At 59.1% G+C, this 22,079-nt stretch overlaps 1 protein-coding gene across 15 annotated transcripts in view; it reads right to left on the reverse strand.

The window, feature by feature from the left end:
• Positions 1-22,079, reverse strand: part of MEF2D (myocyte enhancer factor 2D) — a 96,439-nt gene that overhangs the window by 32,513 nt on the left and 41,847 nt on the right. For 9 of the 15 annotated variants that reach the window (XM_075737302.1, XM_075737308.1, XM_075737307.1 and 6 more), the window contains exons 2-3: positions 18,935-19,004; positions 587-902 (exon numbers count right to left, since the gene is read on the reverse strand). In XM_075737302.1, the coding sequence (XP_075593417.1) occupies positions 587-640 (54 nt within the window). In that variant the 5' untranslated portion in view covers positions 641-902; positions 18,935-19,004. Of the gene's footprint in view, positions 1-586; positions 903-15,327; positions 15,454-15,814; positions 15,942-18,934; positions 19,005-19,500; positions 19,814-19,862; positions 19,931-22,079 lie in introns of those variants that run through there. The other 6 variants (XM_075737300.1, XM_075737299.1, XM_075737304.1 and 3 more) reach the window with 6 other exon arrangements.

The raw sequence follows: 22,079 nt of genomic DNA on the forward strand, positions 1-22,079 counted from the left end.
GAGCACAAGGGAAAAAAACCCTGGACCCATATAAGTTTTCAATTGAAAAAAAGAAAAAAAAAAAGAAGAAAAAAAAAAAAGAAGAAGAATTTGGGTTGTTTGCGTTCAGAAAAATGGATACTTGTTGTGGCTGTTTTTTATTGGAAAAACCTCACGGAAAATGTCAACTGAAATATATTTTCTGCAAGACACACACACACACACACACAAAAAAAAAAAGAAAAAAAAAGGGAACTAACTGGAGAAGATACTTTCTTCTGGAAAAGCGCTTAGATGGAAATGGCGTGAAGAGCTCCAAGACGAAGAGCAACGCCTGGGTGGGGGCTGCGGCTCCCCGCCACGGTAAATCGGGGCTGTTTGCCTGTTTTGGGTATCTGCCTGAATCCGGCCCCTTGGTGCCGAGTTTTGCCCATCTGCTTATTTTATGGGTTGGGGGAAAAAAAAAACCAAACAAACCCAAAAAAACCAAACCACCGGTTGGCTCAAAATGGGATGGAAACGGGTCGTTTTGAAGCAGAACCCTTAAATACCCGACGGGAGCGGAGCGGGTGAGGAGGGAGCGGAGAGGCAAAGGGAAAGCACCGACCTGCCGATTGCGCTCGTCCGTGATCCGCTGGATCTGGATCTTTTTTCTCCCCATCTTCTCCGGAAATCCTCACCGCAGCCGGGACGACTTCGGTTCAGGGGAGAGGAAAAAGTAACCCCGTTTTAAAACGCTTTCATTAAAAAGCGTGGAGGGGCTTTTTTTTTTTTTTTTTTTTTGGGGATGAAAAACAAACCAAAAAAGAAGCACCAAAATTTAAAAAAAAAAAAAAAAAAAAAAAAAAGAAGAGTTCTGGGTTGCTCCTTGCTCAGTTCATGGTATCCTCGTGCACGGCCGGATCCAGCGGCTGCTCAGAAACCTGTGCGAGGAGAGAAACAGGAGTGAGACCGTCATCCAGGATCCGACACCCTTCCCGGCATCCCTCCCCACCGCCGCCGGCACGGTTCCTACCCCCGCCCCCAACCCCAGGGGAGGTCTCTGCTCCATCCTCCCGCTCAGTTCTGGGACCAGGAGGGTTGCAAAGAGATTTATCCAACCTGGTCTGGAGAAAAAAAAAAAAAAACCCAACAAAACAACAAAAAAAAAAAAACCCCAAGCGTGGAGCCCAAAAAACGCCCGCGCCGCAGGACACGTGTGGGCCGGGCACGGCGATGCTCGTTGAGGAGGAGGAGACGGCAGCAACGAGCCCGTGAATCATTATTCCTCCGTGACACTCCAGACTTTTTACTTTTTTTTTTTTTTTTTTCTCTTAATAAAGTCATAAGCAGTCGAGTGGCTGGTGATTAGCTTGGGCAATTTAAATCCGTCTCCAATTTCTGCATTAATCTTCAATTTGGAATTTTAAAATGTCTTTATTTGATTACTTTAAAAAAAAAAAAAAAACAGAACAACCCCACCCTGTAATCAGGCACAGAAACCTAATTCTTATGGGCGAGGGAAAGAAGGATTCCGAAAGGAGCTGAGACATCCCGGGGTTCCGCTGTCACCCACCGACACAGCCCCCCCCAGCCCCCTTTCACCCCATTTTTTCGGCAGGCGCTGCATTGCAACGAGGGGGGATAAAAGGTGAAAAGCGACCGGTTTGGTTTTCTGCCGGTATGTTTTTCTCCTGGTTCTGTCTCTGAGCAGCCGGATAAGAGAGCGATAACGTCGCGTTTAAGGCCGGAGCGCCCCGTGCCAAGAGCCGGGCAGCGGGAATAGCCAGTCCCAAAATAACTCCCTATCTGCCTCGACTTGGCCGCCCCCACTTCTCGGGTTTGGTACAAAAAGCATGAAAAAAACCAAAAATAAATCCCTTTTTCTCTCCTCCCATCATCCCAAATTCACCCAACCGAGCTCCCCCTGCTCCTCTCCCTACCCCAGAGCACGGAGCCCCCCCCGGACCCCCCTGAACCCCCCCCAGGACCTTGGCCCCATCCTTCGCCTCCACATCAGACCACGCTCTGACAACAAACGAGCCCCAACGGTCTCGCTCCCACACTTGTTTTTTCGGGGTTCATTGAGTTGTGTGAGTCACTTAATCTTTTTCTCTGCTTTTTTTTTTGGGGGGGGGGGGAGGGGGATGTGTGTGGTGTAAAATTATTCATCGCGCATCGTGCTCTGTGGTTTCAGCGCTCGTTCGAGGGGAACGGGGAGACTTTTCCACCCCCGACATCCACAATTTGCCCTCCAGGGAAGATGAGCAATGGGGAACCCAGGAAGGAGAACGGAGAAACGAAAAGCAGCAAAAAAAATCCCTTTTTTCTCCTCATAAATCCCACCAAGAAGACTCTTTGCAAGGACAAACCATACAGGGATGGCATTTGCTGCTTGAATCATGATTTCTCAAAACTGGTGCCTGTTTCCCCTCCCAGCAGCAAATGGGAGGGACCGTCCGGCTGCGAGGAGCACCGGCGCCGTGGGGGATGCTGAGCCAGTGCCGGGGGGTGCCCTGCGGCTGCCGCTCCCCGTCCCTCTGCAGGCAGCCCCGAAAAGGCCGGTCCCAGAGCATCACCGGTCCTGAGCATCACTGGTCCCAGTGCATCGCCGGTCCTGAGCATCGTTGGTCCTGGAGCATTGTTGGTCCCGAGCATCGCCGGTCCCTGAGCATCCTTGGTCCCAAGCATCGCCGGTCTCGAGCATCACCGGTCCTGGAGCTTCGTTGGTCCCAGAGCATCGTTGGTCCCAGAGCATTGCCAGTCCCAGAGCATCGTTGGTCCCAGAGCATCGTTGGTCCCGGAGCATCATCGTTCCCGGAGCATTGCCGGTCCCAGAGCATCATTGATCCCGGAGCATCGTTGGTCCCGGAGCATCGCTGTTCCCGGAGCATCATCATTCCTGGAGCATCACCGGTCCCAGAGCATCGCTGGTCCCGGAGCATCGTTGGTCCCGGAGCATCGTTGGTCGGGCTGGCACCAGTGAGCAGAGGATGCAGGCACCGGGCTGCCGTGAGAGCATCCCTCAAAGGCCAGTGATACGGGAAGAGCCAAACCCGAGGATTTTTGTTTCATCCACCTGGGGTGTCCGCTTGGCATTTCCACCACCGCAAGCCCACGCAGGAGAGTCCACAGCCCCGAGTCGAGGATTTCGCACGCGTGGAGAAAATTTGGCAGAGGAGGAACTTTCCACCAAGTCTGCTTTGCAGCTTTTCCCTTTGGAGTTGCCGTTTCTTTAAAGTGGCTGAAAAATATTCACCTTCATCATCTTCAAAACCGCCAGCAGCAGCGTGAAGTAGCAACAGCTTTGCATCCAGACCCAGGGCAAGATGCTAATTCTTTCCTTGTGCTGAAGCTCTTGGACAGAGAAACCCTCTGAAAAGACAGCGGATTTACTGTCCAAACCAGAGAGGAACTCTCCAGAAGCAACAATAAACACTGGAGAACAACGGGCAGTAAATTTAAACTGAGTGAAAGGAAACATATTTTAACACAATTCAGTTGTGGGACTTCTTCACAGGATGCTATCACGGCCAAAAGCTCCACGGCATTTGAAAAAAAAAAAAAGAGATGGGATGTTTGGAGGGACGAGGGGAAAAAAAAAAAACCCGGCGCTGCTCAGCCCTGCCCCGGCGTTCGCGCAAGCCGGTGCTTCTTGCACGGGAGCGGTGGGATTCAAACCACATTCCCCTCCCTGTGCCGCAAATAAAACCCAGGTGTTTTGATAGAAATCACCTTTTTCAACCACCAGACCACGTTCCTCCTGCTGCTCTCAAATCCCAGCTCCCGGGTCCTCAGCACCCTGGCTGGATGAGGACCATCGTCCTTAGCCTCGGGGTTTGCTTATGCCGCTTGATAAAGTCCCCCGCAGGAAAAAGGCAACGTAACAACATCTTTTTTTGCTTGTCATCGTGGGGAGAAAAGGAACTGGCGGTGTGATGCTCTTGGTCCCTCTCCCCTACGCGGGAAGGAAAACACCCCGCGGCGAGCGCGGTCCTCGGATGGGACCAAAAGGAGGGATGGAGAAAAGCACGGCTGCCCTCCAAACTCATCCTGTGGAGGGGATTTAAAACTCCTCCCTTTTCTCTTCATGGTCCTGGTGTTGGACTTGGGGTTTTGGGGTGGGTTTACTTGGTTTTAGATTGGGGGGGCGGGGTGGGGGGGGAGTTTCCAACATATTTTTAAACCCAGGTATTTTCAGGTTTCCTACCCAGGTGGCTGTTTCAGAAAGTCCAACCACAGGCTCGAGTTTCCGATCAGCATCTGCAAGCTCAAGAAACCCGGAGAGACTCCCCCTCTCCTGCGCCGGCACTGCCGCCGCCTGCTCGGACCCATCCCAGAAGCTCCCACTCTGCACCGTGCACCGAACCCAGCCGCCTCGGAGCTCCCTATCCTTCGCCAGCAAATTCCTCTGGCTCCCTAACCGCCCACCCCGAAGCATCGGGATCACCCACGACGCTCCCCCGTGATCAGGTGGAGCACCTACACGTATGTATAGCCAAGCACCCAGAGCACAGGACTTCTTTTAAAAGGCGCTAAACTCCTCAATAACTTGGGTGGGTTTATTCAATGTAATATCCGCAGTCATTAAATCATCTTTTCCTCCTTCCGAGGCAGCAGGTTCTTTCTCCTTAGCCTGGTTTTCCAAGGAAACAAGGTTCACGCCATCCCGTGGCGCACACGGGATGAGAAGGCACCCACTCCTCACGGCGTCTGAGCCCACGGGACGTTTCCATCCCATTTGGGATGAGACACCGACATCCTCAAGCCACGACACCGCAGCGAGTCGCACGAACAGCGGCGGCTGGGTTAAACCCAGCCCTTACGAGACACCAGAGAATCTCCGCAGCCCTGTAAGGCGGACTGCCTCGCCCGAAACGCGACCCAGCGCCGTCTTAAACCGGGCTCGGGATGGCTCAAACATCACGGGGCGCAGCTCAGGGCCACCCCGGGGCACCCGCAGTCTCCCCGTTTCGATTCCACCATCCCCAGTGGTACCCGTCTCCATGGCGACCATCTCCACGCAACCGCCGAGCATCTCAGCCGCCTCACCCCGCGAGAAAGAACCGCCGCGGCGCAGGGGGTCCAAGGGCATCGAAGGGGACCTACAAACCTGCTGGAAGACAAACCACGGGCGTTCCGCCGAGCGAACGGCACCGGCAAAAACTCATCCCGTCCCTCTTCGGCACCCGGAAACCTCGGCGAGGATCAGGAAAGGGGAAATTCGGCATCGCCGCGGGGAAGCGGCGAGAAGCGCTGGGACGGAGGCAGCCCGTTAGCGCCCGCATCCCTCCCTCCTGCCCTACACCCCCCCTCCTCGCGCGCTCACACAAGTATGACTATCACAGCAATTAACACACATGCCAATTAACTACAAGCAGGTGCTGGTTAACTCTGTGCTGAGTAATTCATACCCGGCTCCAAGTAAATTGCTTTAAATTGGAGAGACGGGTGAGGGAGCAGAGTTAGCATTTTGCAAATGGGGGAAGAAAGAAAAAAAGCAAAGAGGAATCTCAGCTGGGAGATGTTTTTACAAAACAAGGAATTTGGGGGTGCTGAATCCACAGCTCCAGGAGCCGGGGCGGCAGGAGAGCTGATCTCTCTTCCAAGTCTTTACTTCTGGATTTTTCTGATCTACATATTTCTGATCTATTTTACCTATTTCTACGTGGTTTCACCTTGGCATTGCAGGAGCGGCAGGGTTCTGTGCACCGCTCCATAATTTGTCGCTTTTCCGTTCCTACTAAGTAGCCTCATATTTCTCTCCGCGCGAGTTAGGGCCACTTCGAATCTCACATCCGCTTTCCATGGCCGTTTGCTATTTTTAATATCCTTTTATTGCCCCCCCTTTTTAGTTGCCTCCTTACTAAAGTTAGCCGTGACACGGCCGCTCCTCTCGAAGGCGATGCTATGAAGCCGTCCTTCCTTAAAACCCCACCTTGTAAAGCCTCGCGCTCTCAGCACAATGTCAGCTTAAATAAACCAAACGTTGGCCGCGCAGCTGCAAAGGAAAGATCAAAAAGACGAATCCAAAAGCTTTAGGAAGATTTAAATAAAGGCAAATAAATGCATCCTTTCCAAAAATCTATTTTCCTTTCGAGCTCTGCACGGCCTTGCTTTTTCCCCCCCCACCGCGCTGACGTGCGGCACCGCGCTCCCCGATCCACCCGTGCCCCGTGCAAAAATCCGCGGTAGAGCCAGCGTTACGAGCGACGGCAAAATTTAAACGGGTTCAGCGCGGCATCGGTTCGAGGGATGTTTTCCCCATCTCCATCCCCTCAAAGCCGGGGCCAGAGCCGCAGCGACATCCTTGGCTGCAAAAGCGGCTTCAAGGGACAGTTGGGGGCAAAAAAAAAAAAAAAAAAAAAGGTAGGAAAATAGGAAAAGAAGAAAAATGCTCTCCTGCGAAGATGCTGAAAGGACCGACGCGGCTCATCTTAGGGAGGAGATGAATGGGGGGATGCCCGATAACGGCAAAGTCCCAAATTGAAGGGAGAAAAGCAGGAGACGGGTACGGAGGAGCACGGCCCAACCCAGCAGCTCGCTCTGCCCGCACGCTCTCCCTGCAGGACAAACCCCCCCATCTCCCCAGGATCTGCAGGATTCCTCCCCAAAAATGGGTTTGTCCTGCCTCAGTTCCATCAAGCCAAGGGGCCGGCTGAGAGTAACGGGTCCGAACGTGGCGGGACGAGGGGGCATCCTCCCTCGGGGAACAGGGCACCCGACGGGACCGAATTCACCGAACCCAACCCAGCGGGACCAACGTTTCGGGGTGGCGGGGGGGCTCGGGGTTTATCCACCTACAGAAACGACGGCGCTGACACCTTCTCCCATCTCGGAGCATCTCCAGGCAAGGTGGGTCACTGCGAGAGAGCTTCAGCACGTAACCGGCTGGCGCGTGGGTCACAAGGAGCAGGATTTGTCCCATCTCTCTGCCCACGGCAGGAGAGAGCCCACACCGGGGAAACGCTGCAAACCAGCCTGCGAGCTCAGCCCGCCATGGGAAGTGGTTTACACCCACCGTGCCGACGGCGCGCCGAGCCGCTGCCGAGCCTTTCGCTGCCCCGTGCTGGGGTAAGGGCGCAGGGGGGAACGGGGTCGAGCGAAGGGAGGGACCGTTGATGCTTCGGAGGCGACCGGCGATGCTTCAGAGGTGGCGAGAGCAGCCCCCACGCCCTGCTGCAACGCTCCCCGCTGCAAACTTGCAGCTTTTACCAAGAAAAGCGGTTGGGTCGAGGCGCGACGCGGATGCGGTGCCACGAGGAGCGGCCCGGCAGCGCCCGCGCAAAGCTCGGACTCTCCACCCGCTGCAAAAGAGCCTGAAAAAGCGATTGCAAATCAAACGGCAAACCGCAGCCGAGGTGTCCGGAGCCTCCCGGGTCTTGCGCCGGCACAAACCGACGCAGCCTCTTCCCCACCCGTGGACAGGGCTGGACTTCCATCCCTTAAGGATATGGATTTAGCTCGAGTCACCTCTTGAACCCGACTGTTTAACTGCAGTTCTTCCTTCCTGTTTCCTTTCTCGCTGACGGCCAGGCCTGCCTTTTGTGACTTAATTGTTGTTTTTTTTAACGTATCCTCCACACTGCCACCAAGGACTTTTAGTTTCCTTCTCGGCGGTTTCTGGATCTGCAGGACCAGCTTCCTTCTCCTCTGCAGAGAGGGAAAAACCCCCCTTCCCTAAAAATCCAGCGCCTATATTCACGTGAACGGTGCTTTTTCCTATCCTGCAAAGCCATCGGCGCGGCGCTTGCCATCTCCCCGCTGACGGACCGAGCCGGCCTTTGCTGCGGGATGGGGGCAGGAGCAGCCCCGATCCCGTGTCCCCGTCCTGTCCCCCCCCAGCCCCAGAAGGATGCAGCGAAGGGGAGCCGCATCCACGCGGAGATGTCCTCGGCATCGCGGCGGGCGGCGAGGGGCAGGTGCCTGCGCTTCCCCGGTCCCGCCGCACACACCCGTGAAGGACTCCAACTCGCCAGCTTAGCATTGTTTAGCACCTCTTTATCTATAAACCGAGATCAAAACCACACAAACATGCTGAAGTCTCCTCCAAAGCTTCTATTCTGGTTTCAGGATGATGCTATCTGGGTTCCTGTGTCGAGCCTCCAGATGCAGGCAGGGGGAGGGGAGAGGAAGGCGGCCGAAACACGGCTCCGGAGCAAACCTCCTGCTCGTGAAACAAAGCTGCAGGGCTCTGCTCGGCCAAACCCTCCCCAGGGTCGAATCCTGCTCGGCAAGCAGGTGCAAATCCAACGCCAAGCCGCAAACCCTCCCCGCTCACCCGACGCCCGCGGGAGGGTCCCCGTTTCCCCAGGATCGGCGACAAAACCAGCGGCTGGGGTCGTCCTGCTCTGCGCAGGATCCGTCCCGCCGGCTGCAGGTCCGAACCTCGGGAGGCTGAGGAGAGCAGAAGCGAGGTTGGATTCAATCGAACCCCCGAGGAATTTGAAAAAGACACATATATTCCTGACCCAGATTCAGGCGCTCTCTGGAGAAAAGCGGATGCCAACGGCGCAGCCAGCTCTGCTGAGCTGTAACAAAACCACGCGCCGTGCCAAGACCGGCAGAGTCTGGGGTGGGGGGGGGGGGAAAGCACAGCCTTTAAATGATGCTGGAGGACTGGTATTTGCCTGTGCAAGGGAGGGGGGGAAGAAAGGATTTGGGGGAAATTATTAAACCGGGGTCGATTTTCTCTTGCCCTGCAGCTCGTGCACCTCTTTGCACCAGCGTGGACCCAGACAACACCCACCAAACAAGGGTGACAGCCCCAACGCTGGCACAGGGACCGGAGGCACCGCAGCAGCACCCAAACCAGGCACCCTGGTCCCCTGCACCCCAAATCCCAGCGTTTCATCCCATGCCGTGGCTAGCCAGGGATGCCATCGCATCACGTCCCGCGCTGGGGATGGGTGCCGCAATGGTCGGGTGACGGCAGGCACGGTCGGGCACCTTCCCCGTGCCACCGGCGCGGCCAGAACCGGCAGAGGCTGGAGGGGACACGGGGCAGCTGGCGGGGGAAGGAGGCCGGCCAGGAGCCCCGGGCAAGGTCACCGGCAAGCCCACGGGGGAAAAAAGCCGACCAGGGAATCGTCATCACCCGGTGCCAGGGCGAGGACACGGCCTCCGGGGGAAAAAGCCCACGGGACGGGGGCAAGCAGGGACCCGCAGCCCCTCACGCCGCGCCGTTTCCCAGGGCAGCAGAGGGTGATGCCGCAGGGAGGGACCGGTGGGGACGCGCGGCACCGCGTTAAATCAGAGGGGTCGGACAGCCCCTTGCTAAAGCGACCTTTAAAGCGCCCTGGGAACAGCAACGTGCAAAGGCTGACGCAGCCGCCAGAAAAGCCCCGCGACCTTGAGCGGCGACCTTGGAGGTCGCATCCGCGCAGCGGGGGGTCACCCGTCACCCCGAACCTGGCTGCGGTCTCCTGGGCAGCTTAGCGAGCCCCGGCACACCGCTGCAGGTAGAACATCCCCTTTCCCAGCTGGAACCAACCACTTGCACAGGGCAGCCCTGTGCCACCCCCATCCCCCTCCATCCCCATCCATCCTCCACCTCCATCCCCCTCCATCCCCATCCCATCCCCATCCCCATCCCATCCCCATCCCCATCCCATCCCCATCCATCCTCCATCCCATCCCCATCCCCATCCCATCCCCATCCATCCTCCATCCCATCCCCATCCTCCATCCCATCCCCATCCATCCTCCATCCCCATCCCATCCCATCCCCATCCCCATCCATCCTCCATCCCCGTCCCCAAATCCACCCTCCATCCCCAGGGAGGAGCATCCACACCACGCGAAGCTCTTCCCCTTTCCCTCCTGTCCTTTATCCATCACCAGCTCCAGAGCTGGAGACCGGGAGTAATTTTCCCCTCTGCACTAAGTAGGGTTTTCTAAATGAAGGGAAGCGAGAGCCCATTATCCGGCTCCATCGCCCACCCCCACGGCTCCCTGCAGGGCATGAAATAACCACCTGCCAGCTCCCCGTAGCCCCGTGCCGTGGCAATGATATCGCAGCTTCCCCTGTCACTATTGTCAGAGCAAAATTTAGATACCTGGTAATGAGGAGGTTTAATATGACAGATGAGAGGTTGACTCATTAAAAAAAAAAAAAAAAAAAAAAAAAAAGAGCGAGAAGGAGAGCGAGCTGAATTCGGGGTGGGATCCTGCGCTCGTAAATCAGGAGGCTGTCAAAGTCGTCCCCGTGCCGGTGGGGGAGCCGAAGCAGCTCTCAACCCCAAACCAGACCCACGGCGGGAACTTTTGCCTGTGCTGAGGCCGCAGGGAGGAAAAGGAGGGGACAGAGGGGGAGGACGTGGCTACAGTTTTGGGGGCCATCCAGCCCTGCTCCCCACCGAGCTGCCTCCTCCAGCCCAGAGTGGGGGGGGTTCAAGCCCAGGAAAAGCCTCAGCACCCAACAGCAGCAATGTTTCGCTTTGAGGTTGGGGTTTTTTTCTTCTTTTTTTTTTTTTCCTTTTTCTCTTCTCTTCTCTCAAATGTGAAACTGTACGGCAAGATGCAAACCTGGGGTGGGGGCAGCCGAGGCTCCCTGCATCGCCAGCACCCGGACCCCAACATCGCACCCCATTTCCTCAGGCACCCCCCCACCACCACCCCGAGGGTGCACCCCAGGGTGCGTCTGTCCCCCAGCGCAGCCCAGCAAGGTCCCCGCTGCCAGCACCCTCGCTACGGTCATCGGAAGGACGTCAATGACTCGCAAGTCCCAAAACGCAACGTGCCAAAGGGGCACGAGCGTCGCCTTCAGCTCCGGCGTAGGGGGCAGGATCCCACCACCGGACACGGGAACGTCCCCAGGGGCGGCTCGGCAGGGTGAGGGGGGCGAAACCCTCCCTGCAGGGAATTTAGGGGCTCTCCATGCAAGGGGACGGGATTTCCCTCGGTAGCAGAGGGGACGACTCTCTCCCTGCGGTGGGTTTTACCCAGGGGAAACTCCATGAGACCCAACTGCTCCGCCGGGTCCTCCGTGAGAGCAATGGAAACCCACGGCAGCCCCACGGGACACGGCAGAGAGCGGAACCGTCCCGGGGGAAACACTCCTCTTCCCTCCCGCGTCAACGGGACGGGATTGGGGCTGCATCCTCCGCAGCCAGCCCAGGGCATCCTGCAGTCACCATCCCCTCGCCCAAGGGCGGCGTGGCGCAAATCTCCGTCCCCACCCCAGCAACGCGGCCGGGGACCCTGCACCCCATCCCCACCCCAGGAAGAGACACCCCAGAGCAGCTCTGCAGACCCTCCGGCACCCAAAGTAGGGGCTCAGCCTGGGAGCCAGGGCTGCCGAGGGGCCGGAGATCCCCAGCGCCATCCCAGAGCTCAGCCCTCGAGCACGATCCTCCCTCCCAGCGCAGGACCCCAGCAGCGCCATTCCCAAAGGCTCAACCCTTCCCCAAGGGCCACCAAGATCTTTCAAACTGGCCTCCCAAAACCACTTTTTTTTTTTATTATTATTATTATTTTTTTTCTTTCCACCCCCAAGCACTGGTGAGTAATAGCAGCAATGCCAAAAGTCACGGGGCTGCTGATTTTATTTGCATCTGTCAACTGCTAACCGCATCCATGCCCAAAGCAGCCGGGACATCCATCGGATCCAGAGACGCGAAGGCAACATAGAAGCAGATGTTGCTCCTGCGTTGCCCCATCCCACGCTCTCGGGCAGGGTTTACGCACCCTAAGCTCCCCGGAAGGGACCACCGGGGTCCCCAGGGGCTGCAGGGTCCAGCGCGCGGCTGGGGTGCAGAGGAGCCGGTTGGGAAGGGGATGGTGGGCACCAGCTCCACTCGACCACGAGAAGAAGGATAAGAAGCAAAGGAGCTTAATTTGTCACTGATGTGACAACGTGAATACCGGGAGGGTGACGCTGGAGCAGAGCTCGCCGGAGTCCCTTGGAGAGATGGAAAGGTCTGGACGACACCACCAGGAACGGGCAGGACCAGGCTCCTGCCTCCATCCCAGTGCTGGGATTCAACCACCACGGCTCCCTCCAGCCTCTGGCACTTCCAGCCTGGCAACCAAACCACAAAAACTGGCCTCCTGGCCGTCTGCTTTTCCCAGCTGCCTGTCCATCCGTACGCACCCCCACCATTCCCACCCCAAAACCCAACTTTGCTCCGCAGCCCCGGGCTCACGCTCGGAGCACGCTGCCATCTAACAGCTTCCCGCTGGACACCACTATTTTTTTTTAATAAGCAAACAAAGGTCCACAAACAGCATTAATTATTTGGGACTATATCAGCACCACGATTCGCAGAGACCGAGGCCCCGGGCACGAGGAACCGAGCAGAAAGAGCCGTCCGTTGGCCACGAGAGCGGCAGCCCAAGTGCCCGGAGAGGACAAGGTGCCACCGAAGCCCACCGAGAGGCACGGACCGGGGTCCGGCCACCGCCGAACCCAAACCGGACTGGCTCTAAGCGAGCAGGAGGAACCGGGACGAGATGCCACACAGCAAACCCAGGTTTAACTTCCTCTTCCCCTGCGCCGCCTTGAAAACGTGGTGGCTCCAACCCGGCACCCGAATAACGTTGCATCAGCCGCCGCATCTGCCGCCTGGCACCGGCGTTCCCGGGGGATCTGGAGCCCAGGCACGGCACTGCCGGAGCACCCCGGGGACCGCAGGGCACCCAGAGCTGCTGCAGCCAAATCCGGAGGGGGGGACGGGGGGGGACACAAACCAGCTCAACGTCCCTCGTCCCCGGCGTGACTCAGGGCCGGTGGGGCTGGGGGATGCTCGCCGCACCACCGAGGGTTTGCCGTCTGCCGGGACGAGACACGGCCCCGCTCCCCCAGCTCATCAGCTGCCGGCACGGACGCGCGTCTATAGGCAAAAGGCTGACGAGGGCCGGGGCCGGATCCTCACCCCGCGTTCCCAAGCCGCGAGCCGGCAAGGCGGGTGGGTGAGGATGCGGCCCCGGCTCGTCAGGCGGCCGAAATACAGCGAGAGACAGCTGGCTCTCAGCTGTCGTCGCTCACTCACAAGACGCACATTCTAGACGCACAACCCCGTCCTCCCCGCTCCCCGGCACGGGCCGGGCCACCGAAATCAAGCCAAGGCGCAGTCTGCCCACGCCGACGGCCAGTGCCGGCAGCTCCAGCCGGACCTGCTGGGTGACGGTTCCCAGGAACCATCCAGACCCCATCCCGGGACGCATCCTCCAGGAATAGCGGGGAAAATTATTCTGGTTTAAAAGGTTGGGTTTGTTTGGTTTTTTTTACTCACCCAAAGATTGTGTTTCAGCAGGGAGGATTTGGGGGGGGTGGGGGGAGTCCTCTGCCACGGTCCTGGACCAGCCGATTCCTTCTCCACGGCTACACCAAAAGCCACGTGCCGGAGGGACGGTGATTTTGGCCAGCCCTGGGTTTTGGGGGTGCCCACCTCGGACACCCCAGCAAACCGTGGGGGTGACGCTCAGGAGAGTGACGGGCGTGCTCAGCCACTCCAGGAAAACACCAACATTTTGCACTTTCCAGAGGCGCCGCTACATCCCGGGTCCGGCACCCTCCGAGCTCCCGTGCCGGAGCACCGCCAGCACGTGGCCACGGTTGATGCCAAACGCTCGGATGAGGGTCCCAGCCCGGGTTTCCGGAGGGACGGCAGGGAAGCCGCTGGGATGCTCCTCTAGCACAGAGGAGACGGACCCCGAGGACGGGCGAGAGCTCGGGGGTGCAGAGTGTCGCAAACAAACACTAGTCATGATTCCTCTTGGAAAAGTGAAAATATTGGGAAAAAAATCCCAAATAAGGCTTTTTTTTTTTTCTTTTTTTTCCTGCAGACTTGCAAAGGGGGTGAGAGAGAAAGCGTGGTTTGCAGAAGGCGTGAGTTTGTGGGTAGAAATGAAAATATTTCAGTCAAAATTTCTGGCTTAACGGTGGGGATAGAAAAAAATCAAAATCAAATAAATAAGTAAGTAAATAAATAACTGCCCAAATCAATTGTTTGCCTGAAAGACATGCAGGAGGAGGAGGAGGAGGAGAAGGAGGAAAGGGCTTTGCAGCCACCCTTGCTCCCATCGCTGCCCGGGGCAGTACCGCCGGCAGCCGTCCGGTTTCGAAAGCAGAAATTTGGGTCCCTGCAGCGGGGACCGGACCCGTGGCCCCAAAATTTTGTCCCCAAATGGGGCCGACCCCACTGCGACAGGGTCCCCCAAGTGGAGCGGAAGAGCAGATCCGTTTCGGCCGCCCCCAGCAATGGTTAAAGGGTTTAACCCAAAGAGCAAAGTTTATCCTCCAGCCCCGGTCGCGTAAAAGCCGTTTGCGAGCATCGGAGCCAGGGCAGCACGCATCAGGGGAACACTAAAAGCGCTTCTGAAGGATGCCGCCTTCTTTCCTACGGGTTTTGCACCTTAATTTTCACAGAAGTGGATATTAAGGTTATCAGCATTATTAACTCGAAAGCAGTAACAGTGTAAAAAACCCGGGGGGGGGGAAGAAAAAAAAAAAAATCGAGATGGGAAAAAGCTTTTTCTGGGATGAGCCAAGCCCAGTGCCGGCCCCACATCCATCCCTCGCGCGGGACTGGGCGGACTGGTCTCTAGAGCAAAGCAACCATTGATGAAATAGTTACGGGAGGAGAAGGAACAGGAGGAGAGCCCCGGCGCGACGCTCCCGCCGTCACCCGCTGCTGGGGTGGAGAGGTGCGTGGGACCCAGCTCACCTCCCCGCGTGAGCTCCTGCCGCGCCGAGCACCCGGCCCCGGCCGAAAGGAAACGGCACCGAGCGGGAAGGTGTTCAAAAACCCCGGTACCGACCTCAGAGAAACCACAATAAACAACCTCCCAGCCCGAGTAAATAAATAAGGTGGGCTGCTCCCCGCTCGTCTTCCTGTTTGCTTTCGCAGATCCGGGCTGGGACAGTCACCTCCAACCGCCGGCCGCGTCCCGGCGTAGCAGAGCTCCGGCCGTGACACCACGCCTGCTGCGGCACCCTCCGCCCGCGCCGCTCCCCGACACCGTCCCTGCCGCGGTGGGACCGCGGGTGAGAGCTTCCCCCAAGGGCCGGATTTTATCCCCTGGGCACCAACCCTGCGTCCGAGCCCCCGCTCGCTGTGTTTTCCTTGCTCGTCTATATTTGTTTTTATTTTAAGAGGAGGAAATCCCGGTTCGCGCGCTCCCCGTTGGTCAGCCACGTCCTCCTTCCGTGCCTCAGTTTCCCCCTCTCTCCACGCAGTTTATCTTCCCAAGATGGGAACTCTCCCCACTGCCTGGAACCCCCCCCTCTCCCTCCCTGCCCACGCAGCCTCGGATAAAAAGCAACGGGTCCTGATTTACGGGCACTTTTTGTGCTTTACCACGAACACAAAGGAGAGGAGGGGGAGAAAAAAAGAAAAAAAAAATAATAATTAGAGGCACACTCACATCGAAGGTCTGTATCAGGAGGAAAAAGGGGGTCTGGGGCAAACAACCCCCCCCCCGGCAGGGCAGCAGCGACCGCGGAGGCTGACAATAGATAAGGGCTCTAAATTCGGCGCTGGGCTCCGGCACCGGGCTCTGTAAGGCGATCGGGGTGGGGGTGTGCCGGGGCTGTTTATTTGGTTCCAAACTCCGTAGCGACACTGCAGCGTCACCGGTGTTTAAAAAAAAGGAAGAAATGAAAAGAGGGAGGAAAAATAATTTTTAAAATTTAAAAAAAAAAAAAAAGGGGGGGGGGGAGGAGACAAATGCACGCATACGTTCAACAATAACAACAAAATTAAAAAAAAAATCAAGAAAAAAGGAGCCGGGGGCGGGGGGGGGGGAAATAAAAGGAAACCCAGTTGGGCTGGCAAGGTTTAAAGCGACGCCTGTTTTAAAAAAAGAAGTTGCTAATTTTAACTCTCCAGTGGAAAGAGTGAGAGGTACTTACAGGAGACAGGGTGGCTGCGTCCTTCTCCACGTCTGCTGCGCGCTGGCGGCCGGGAGGAAACGTACGGGATGGAGCCGCCGTCCCCGCGCCGTTGCCACCCCGAGCGGCCGTCACCGCCGGCCGGCCTCCCCCCCACCCCTCCGCCCCGATTCCCCCCCCCCCCCCCAAAATCTTGCGTGGGGAGCGCCGGGGCCCGCGGCGGCGGTGGAAGGGCAGATGTGAAGGCAGGAGGAGGTGGCGAAGCGTGCGGGGATGGGGTGACGGGGTGGGTGGGGGGAAAGGGAGCGGCCAGCGCCGATCGCTCGCGAACAGCTGCCGAAAGAACCCCCCCCCCCCACCCCCGGGATCGCCGCTTCCGCCAGCCCAAACCCGGGGACACGACGGGACGCGGACGGACCCCGCGGGCACGGTGGGACCCCCGGGGAGGACAAGCCCGGCTGCCGGGTCGGCATGGTTAGACGACATTTCTGAGCGGACCTTTCTGACCAAGTTGGCTTTTCCCCAAGGGAAAAAGGGCTTTGAAGATGGTTTTTGGGGTTTTTTTTGTGTCCCCCCCCCTCCTCGCCTGTTGGTAGCAAAATAGCGGATGAGCTCAGGAAACCAAAGCGCAGGGCAGAGCCCGGACCACGAAAGGCCACCCGGCTCCGCGGGGAGTTAAAAGGTGACCTCCAGCAGCACGATCGCGTTCCAGCAGCCACGCGGACAGCAGGAAACCATCGCTTTACCAAACCCAGGATCCCACCTCTTCCGAAGTCGGAAAGGGGCAAAAAACGGGATTTTTGCCGAGCCCACCGGCGAGTTTTTCCGAGCTCTCCCCGGAGGTAGGGAGGATCCTGACGGACGCAAACAGCTCGCTGCAAGGCGGCACGCTCGCGCCTAGAGCCCAGGAGCTGCAAACTCAAGCGCGCACCAGCGTTAAACCTCCAAGAGAACACGACGCAAGACCTTAGACAGGAGCGGAGCCGATCCGGCCGCCCAAGGGCTCTTCCCAAGCAGCTGGAAACCAGCCTCAGGCTCCAAAAACCTCATTGAGAGAGAAGCAGGTTGGCACGGACCCTGCAGCTTGTGCAGGCGGTAACGCTCACGTGATTTACCGAGCGCGGCCGCGGCGAGACGATACGACCGACTTCGGGACGTGAAAGAGTCGATTCAATTAAGGTCACGGGCCCTAGAAGAGTTTTCCGCAGCAGATGCAGTTGGGCAGAGAGAGGTTTTTCCCGGTGCGCCTCAAACGGGACAAAATGCCTATTGATCGCGGGGAGGGATGGCGCGCGTCGCGAGGACGCGGCTTCGTCGGGATTAAATCGCCCGGTGCCGGTTGTCGCGTGGTTTCCGAGGCAGGGTGGGTATCGCTCTTCTAATTGCTCGGCTCCTTTCGCTCGCCGAGCGAAGGGGGGATGAATTTCAGAGCAGCCCCCAGAGATGTTTTTCGAAATCCTCCTCCCCAAGTCGCCCAACTCGATGCACCGCTCCTCGGAGCGAGCGGTTACGCAGCTGCAGAGATCGCTGAACCGCTCCCTCCCCTGCTCAAAACTCTGCGCCCGTGCCAGCGGCAGCACGGGGCTTTGCGGGAGGACGCTGCTGACCCAAAAATCAGAATTTGTGTGAGCCTAAAAAAATAAGGAGCTGTTGTAACCGGGCGGCGCGGAGTCGGTGGAGCTGAGCATCCTGCCGCAAGCAGCAATTTGGGGGAGAACGCGTGTAATTCCAGAGAGAACCTGCCACCGCCCGCCAGCACCCCGGCCGGGGGGACGGGACGTGCGCAGAGCATCGAGAGCGCGACGCTCGGGAGCCGTGCAGGGTCCTGCCCTCCTCTCCCGGCGCACCCTGCAGCTGACAGCCCCATCGTTCCCCTGCTCCGTTTAATTATTCCCCGCACTAAAACCCGTGCCCCTCGGCTGTTATTTATTCGCACCCGAAGCAAGCAGAGCAGAACCGGTCCCGTACCACGGCACCGCGCTCAGCCGAACTGCAGCAGGACAGACCCGGCCGAACCTTCCCGGCTCCTCTCCCCTCCGGCTGGCACAAACCGAGCGTCGCCGAGATACGGCGGGGCCCTTCCACCGCTTTCACCCTGATGCAAACCTCTGGAGCTGCTCTGGGTTTCCATCAGCCTCACCGACGGCGAGGTGAAGCCCTTGGACCTGACCTTGCGGAGGGAACGGCGACTGCGGTCCCCATCTCCCAGGACCGAGCCTCCAAATAAATCACCTGCCCCTCTCCGGCACTAAAAAGCCATCTCAAAGCCAGCAAAACCGCTCGCTAAGCGGCGACGACAGAGTCCCCTCCTTCCAGGAGCTGGGCTCAGATTATTTTTAAAATCTTTCCTTTTATTGATTTCAATACCAGGTACAGAAGATACATTACATGAAACCGTAGAGCCCTCATAAAACGGGTCCGCGGTGTCGTCTCTACCACAACCTCGGGAGATGCGAGCATTTACCGTAACGGCAATAAACTGGCAAAGAAGGTCGAGAAGGGAGAAAACCTGGACACGGGGCCCTCTCCCAACGGCACCGTATTTCTGGGGAACGCAAGGGACAAAATAATAGCGGGCTTGGCCGCAAGTCTCATCCACCCAGGGAGACACCAGGGCAGGAAAAGCCTTCTTTGTGCCGACACCCCCCGTTCTAAAAAACAAAAAAACCCCACAAAAACCCCCAAACCATGGAGCCCCAAATCCGTGCCGTGGGCAGGATCCGGCAGAGCCACACCAGGCAGCGAAGCGAAGGGGAAGACGGGTGTTGGAGAACCACGGTGGCACCCGCCATTGGGTGGACCTCGGGTGGGTACCACCTCCCCGTCCCACCCCGGCTCTGCTGCCCGGTCCCGCTCACCAGGACCCCCTCGCACCCGCAGCAAGAGAGGGGTGCGCAGCCGGGCAGGGTGCTCCCTGCCAGCACCGGGACCCGTTGCTCCTCCTGCCACCGGAGCAGAGCTGTAGGGTCAAATCCTGCACCAATTTGGGAGTCTGAGCCCCCGAGCTGCATCCGGCCGGGGTGACCTTCACGGGGCTCCCCTCCTCGCGCCCAGCCCGGAGCGGGGCAGATGCACGGACCCTGACGAGCAAACTCAAGGGGGAAGGCAACGAGAGACCAAAAGTTGGGATTTCCTCCCTACCTGCTACGCAGAGTCCTGCATCTTCTGCTCCTGCCAGAGGATGAGCTGCGGCCACCGCTCCTCAATCAAACTGCAGAGAAAAAGCGAGCAGCCGTCAGTCGGAGGGGACGGAGGCAAGGACGGGGCTCCCCGCACACCCCGGCAGCAGCCCTGGCCGAGGGGACGGGAGCCGGAGGGGTGCCCTCCCGCACTGCCCCGATCCTGAGCATCGCTGCCGAGGGCCGCGGAGGCCGGCTGGGACCTTGCCGGGCTCCCGCAAGGCAACCAAGGAGCCGCGATCCTATGAAATGCGGAGAGCATCCTGGAGCCGGGAGGGAGGGGTGAGATACGGGAACCAGCGGGACCGCAAAAGAAAGGTGGGAAAAAGGAGCAAGAGAGATACCAGGAGGAAAAGGAACTAAAAAAGAGCTCGGGAATGAAAGAAACCATAAAGCAAAAATTATCATTAACGAGGGGACCGCATCCAGCCCGGCAGCGTGGCCAGCAGCGAGTCGTCCACGGTTTCAAGTGAACTTTGCGATCGCTGCGAAGACCCTCGCATGCGCCCCGCAGGGAAAAGCACCGACCTGCGCGCTCGGACGCCTTCTCCGAGGGAGCGCAGCCCGAAGCGGCCCTCACCGAGAACAAAACGCCGCAGCCCACAAGGAAACGCGGCCGCGAAATTCATCTCGCTCGCCACTCCGAGACGGGAGGCGATCCGCAGGGCAAAGCGCGGCGGTTTCAGCCAGCCTTGCGCCGGTCATTCATCTACCGGTGTCCGTCACCGTCCGGCGTGGGACAGTGCTCCCCTGACAGCGCGCTTCCCGCGAGCGAGAGGAACGGCCCTTTTTCCCCGCTGAACAAAAGGGAAACTGAGGCACGGAGGTCAGCACCCGGCTCTCCGAACGCGCCGCGAGCTCCCGCTCCCGAAGCCGAGCTACAGCCTCACCCCCGACGCCTGCAACACAGCGAGGAATTGTGCTCGGCTTTCCGGCGTCCTCATCCTCCGCTTCAACCACAAAACCAGCCTTCCTCTCCCCGGCTGCCTCCCCTCCCACGGCCAGCTCATTTCCTGACATTACAAAATTCAGCCTGAACAAAGCCCGAGCGAGGAGCGCGTGGCTCCGGCCGGGGCTGCGCCTACCCCTCGTCCCCGAGGAACGGCACAGAGGGAAAGCCACGCCGCGACGCCCCGAAACAGTTGGGGTACAAGTGGCTTTCCAGCCTCCCAAGAGCGCCAAACCTCACGTCACGCGGGCTGACGTCCTGCGGAGGGGACCGGTCGCAGGGTTTCCCGGCGTCAGGACGGACGGACGAGTCTGGCTCCATCACCTCCACGATGGGAGAGAGCAGCGGGGACAAGGATGGGGGGTTGCACCCATTAATGCCCAGGTCAAACCGCTGCCCCCCGCCCCAGGACCCCCCCCTTTATTTCCCTTAATAAAAAAGAGCGTCCCACATGGGGACAAGGACACCCACAGAAGAAGCGTCACCTCGCAAGCGCCACACTCCCAACCGGGACGGGGGACGGCGCTACCCGTGTTTCCGCTCTCTGCCTTATCCCAGCTGCCAACCCGGGGGGTCAGGGGCTGCTTCTCTGCAAACAACCACCCCCACCGCACCGGGACCCCCTGTCATTAGCGCAAACCCGGGCGTAACCCCCAGCGACGGGGCCGGCTCTGAGGGATGGAGACGTTAGCGCGAGCAGGACCACCCTTGCACCAAGGGGCTGCTCGAGATCGGCACCCGCGCCACGGACGGCGTCCCTGGTGTTTAACGCAAAGGGACTCTCGACAGGGTCCTGAGCCCCCCCCTCGGCGTACTGGCAGCTCTTGCTGGTCTTGGCATCGCAGCGTCTTGCAGGGCTGCTGGCAGAGCAACCCACGCTCCCTGCCACCGCCCCGGCGCGGGGACCAGGGACCGCGGGCTGGGCTGGGCGGAGGATGTGCGAACACGTGGCCCGGGGCTGGCTCTGCTCCGGGCAGCTGAACCCCCACCCGCCCCGGGGGGGGGAGACCCGGCACCAGCTCCACCATCCCAACGGGACGCAGCGGGGGACACGCGGCCAAGCGAGACCTCCTATGTCTGTACACCGAGCTGCGCCCCCTCGGTGGGGGACGGCGGCAGACAAGCCAGGAGCATCCCGCGGGCTGCAGGATCCCCACCCGAACCCAGAGCCCATGGCGCCGCCGCCACGGGACAGCCGGTACAGCCGTGCCAGGCACCGCTTAGGCAGACCCCCACGCCGACGGCAGTAATACCCCCGGCCGGTTACTCGCAGCAGCCTACACCCCCCGGCCCCCAGAGCCGACTGGGCTGTTACAACGCTGACCGTGGCACAACACCCAACTCCACGCAGCCCTTGGCCGCGTCGCCGTCCCCGCATCGTGACGACTAACGGCAATGCCTTTGCCGAGCCACTCCGGCAGAGCGAGGTGGGAAACCCAGGGGGGACGGGATCCGTCTCAGGGGACTGAGCCCAGCAGGGAGCTCGAACGGAGCCCGACACCCCCCCCCCACTGGCGCAGGGGCACGACCCAGCGTCACCCAGCTCTGGGTCAGCCTCCGAGATGGGGACGCGCGGCACGCACCGGGAGACGGTCCAGGGACCACGGCGCACGCAACCGCGAGCTCAAGGGCCCGATCCTCTCCGGCCCCACGGATCCAGGGCTGTTTCACGCCCGGGCCAAGCTGCAGAAGCCACTGCCCTTCGGACCCGGCGGTAACATCCAGCACCAGTAAACCCCAGTGAACCCCCAGTCCTCATTTTGCAGCATTTCCAGCTGGTGCAAAGGAGCAAAGCCCCCACCCGCCGGTGCTGGCGGTGGGCGAGCATCCTGGCACGGCTTTCAGAAACTCTGGATTCTGGGGTATTTCAAAAGGTCACCGTCCGACCCACTGCGTCACGGTTAAGACCAGGACCGGGCGAAAGGTTGGGGCTGAGCCATGCCGCCGGCAGCCCCGAGGGACCCTGCACAGCCCCCAGGTCTCATCCCCCCGGCACTGCCCGTGTTCGAAGCCTTTTTGTTTTAAAGAGAGAAATACTGCCCAGAAAAGGGGAAAAGTATTGTGTTTTATTTATAAGCTCGAGGTGGCGGGGGGGGGGAAAAATCATTTAGGGGAGGGATGGAGGCAGCAAAAGCAAGTGATTTCCCCTTTCTAAGTG

Source organism: Balearica regulorum, chromosome 28, assembly GCF_011004875.1.
Source record: "Balearica regulorum gibbericeps isolate bBalReg1 chromosome 28, bBalReg1.pri, whole genome shotgun sequence".
NCBI lineage: Eukaryota > Metazoa > Chordata > Aves > Gruiformes > Gruidae > Balearica > Balearica regulorum.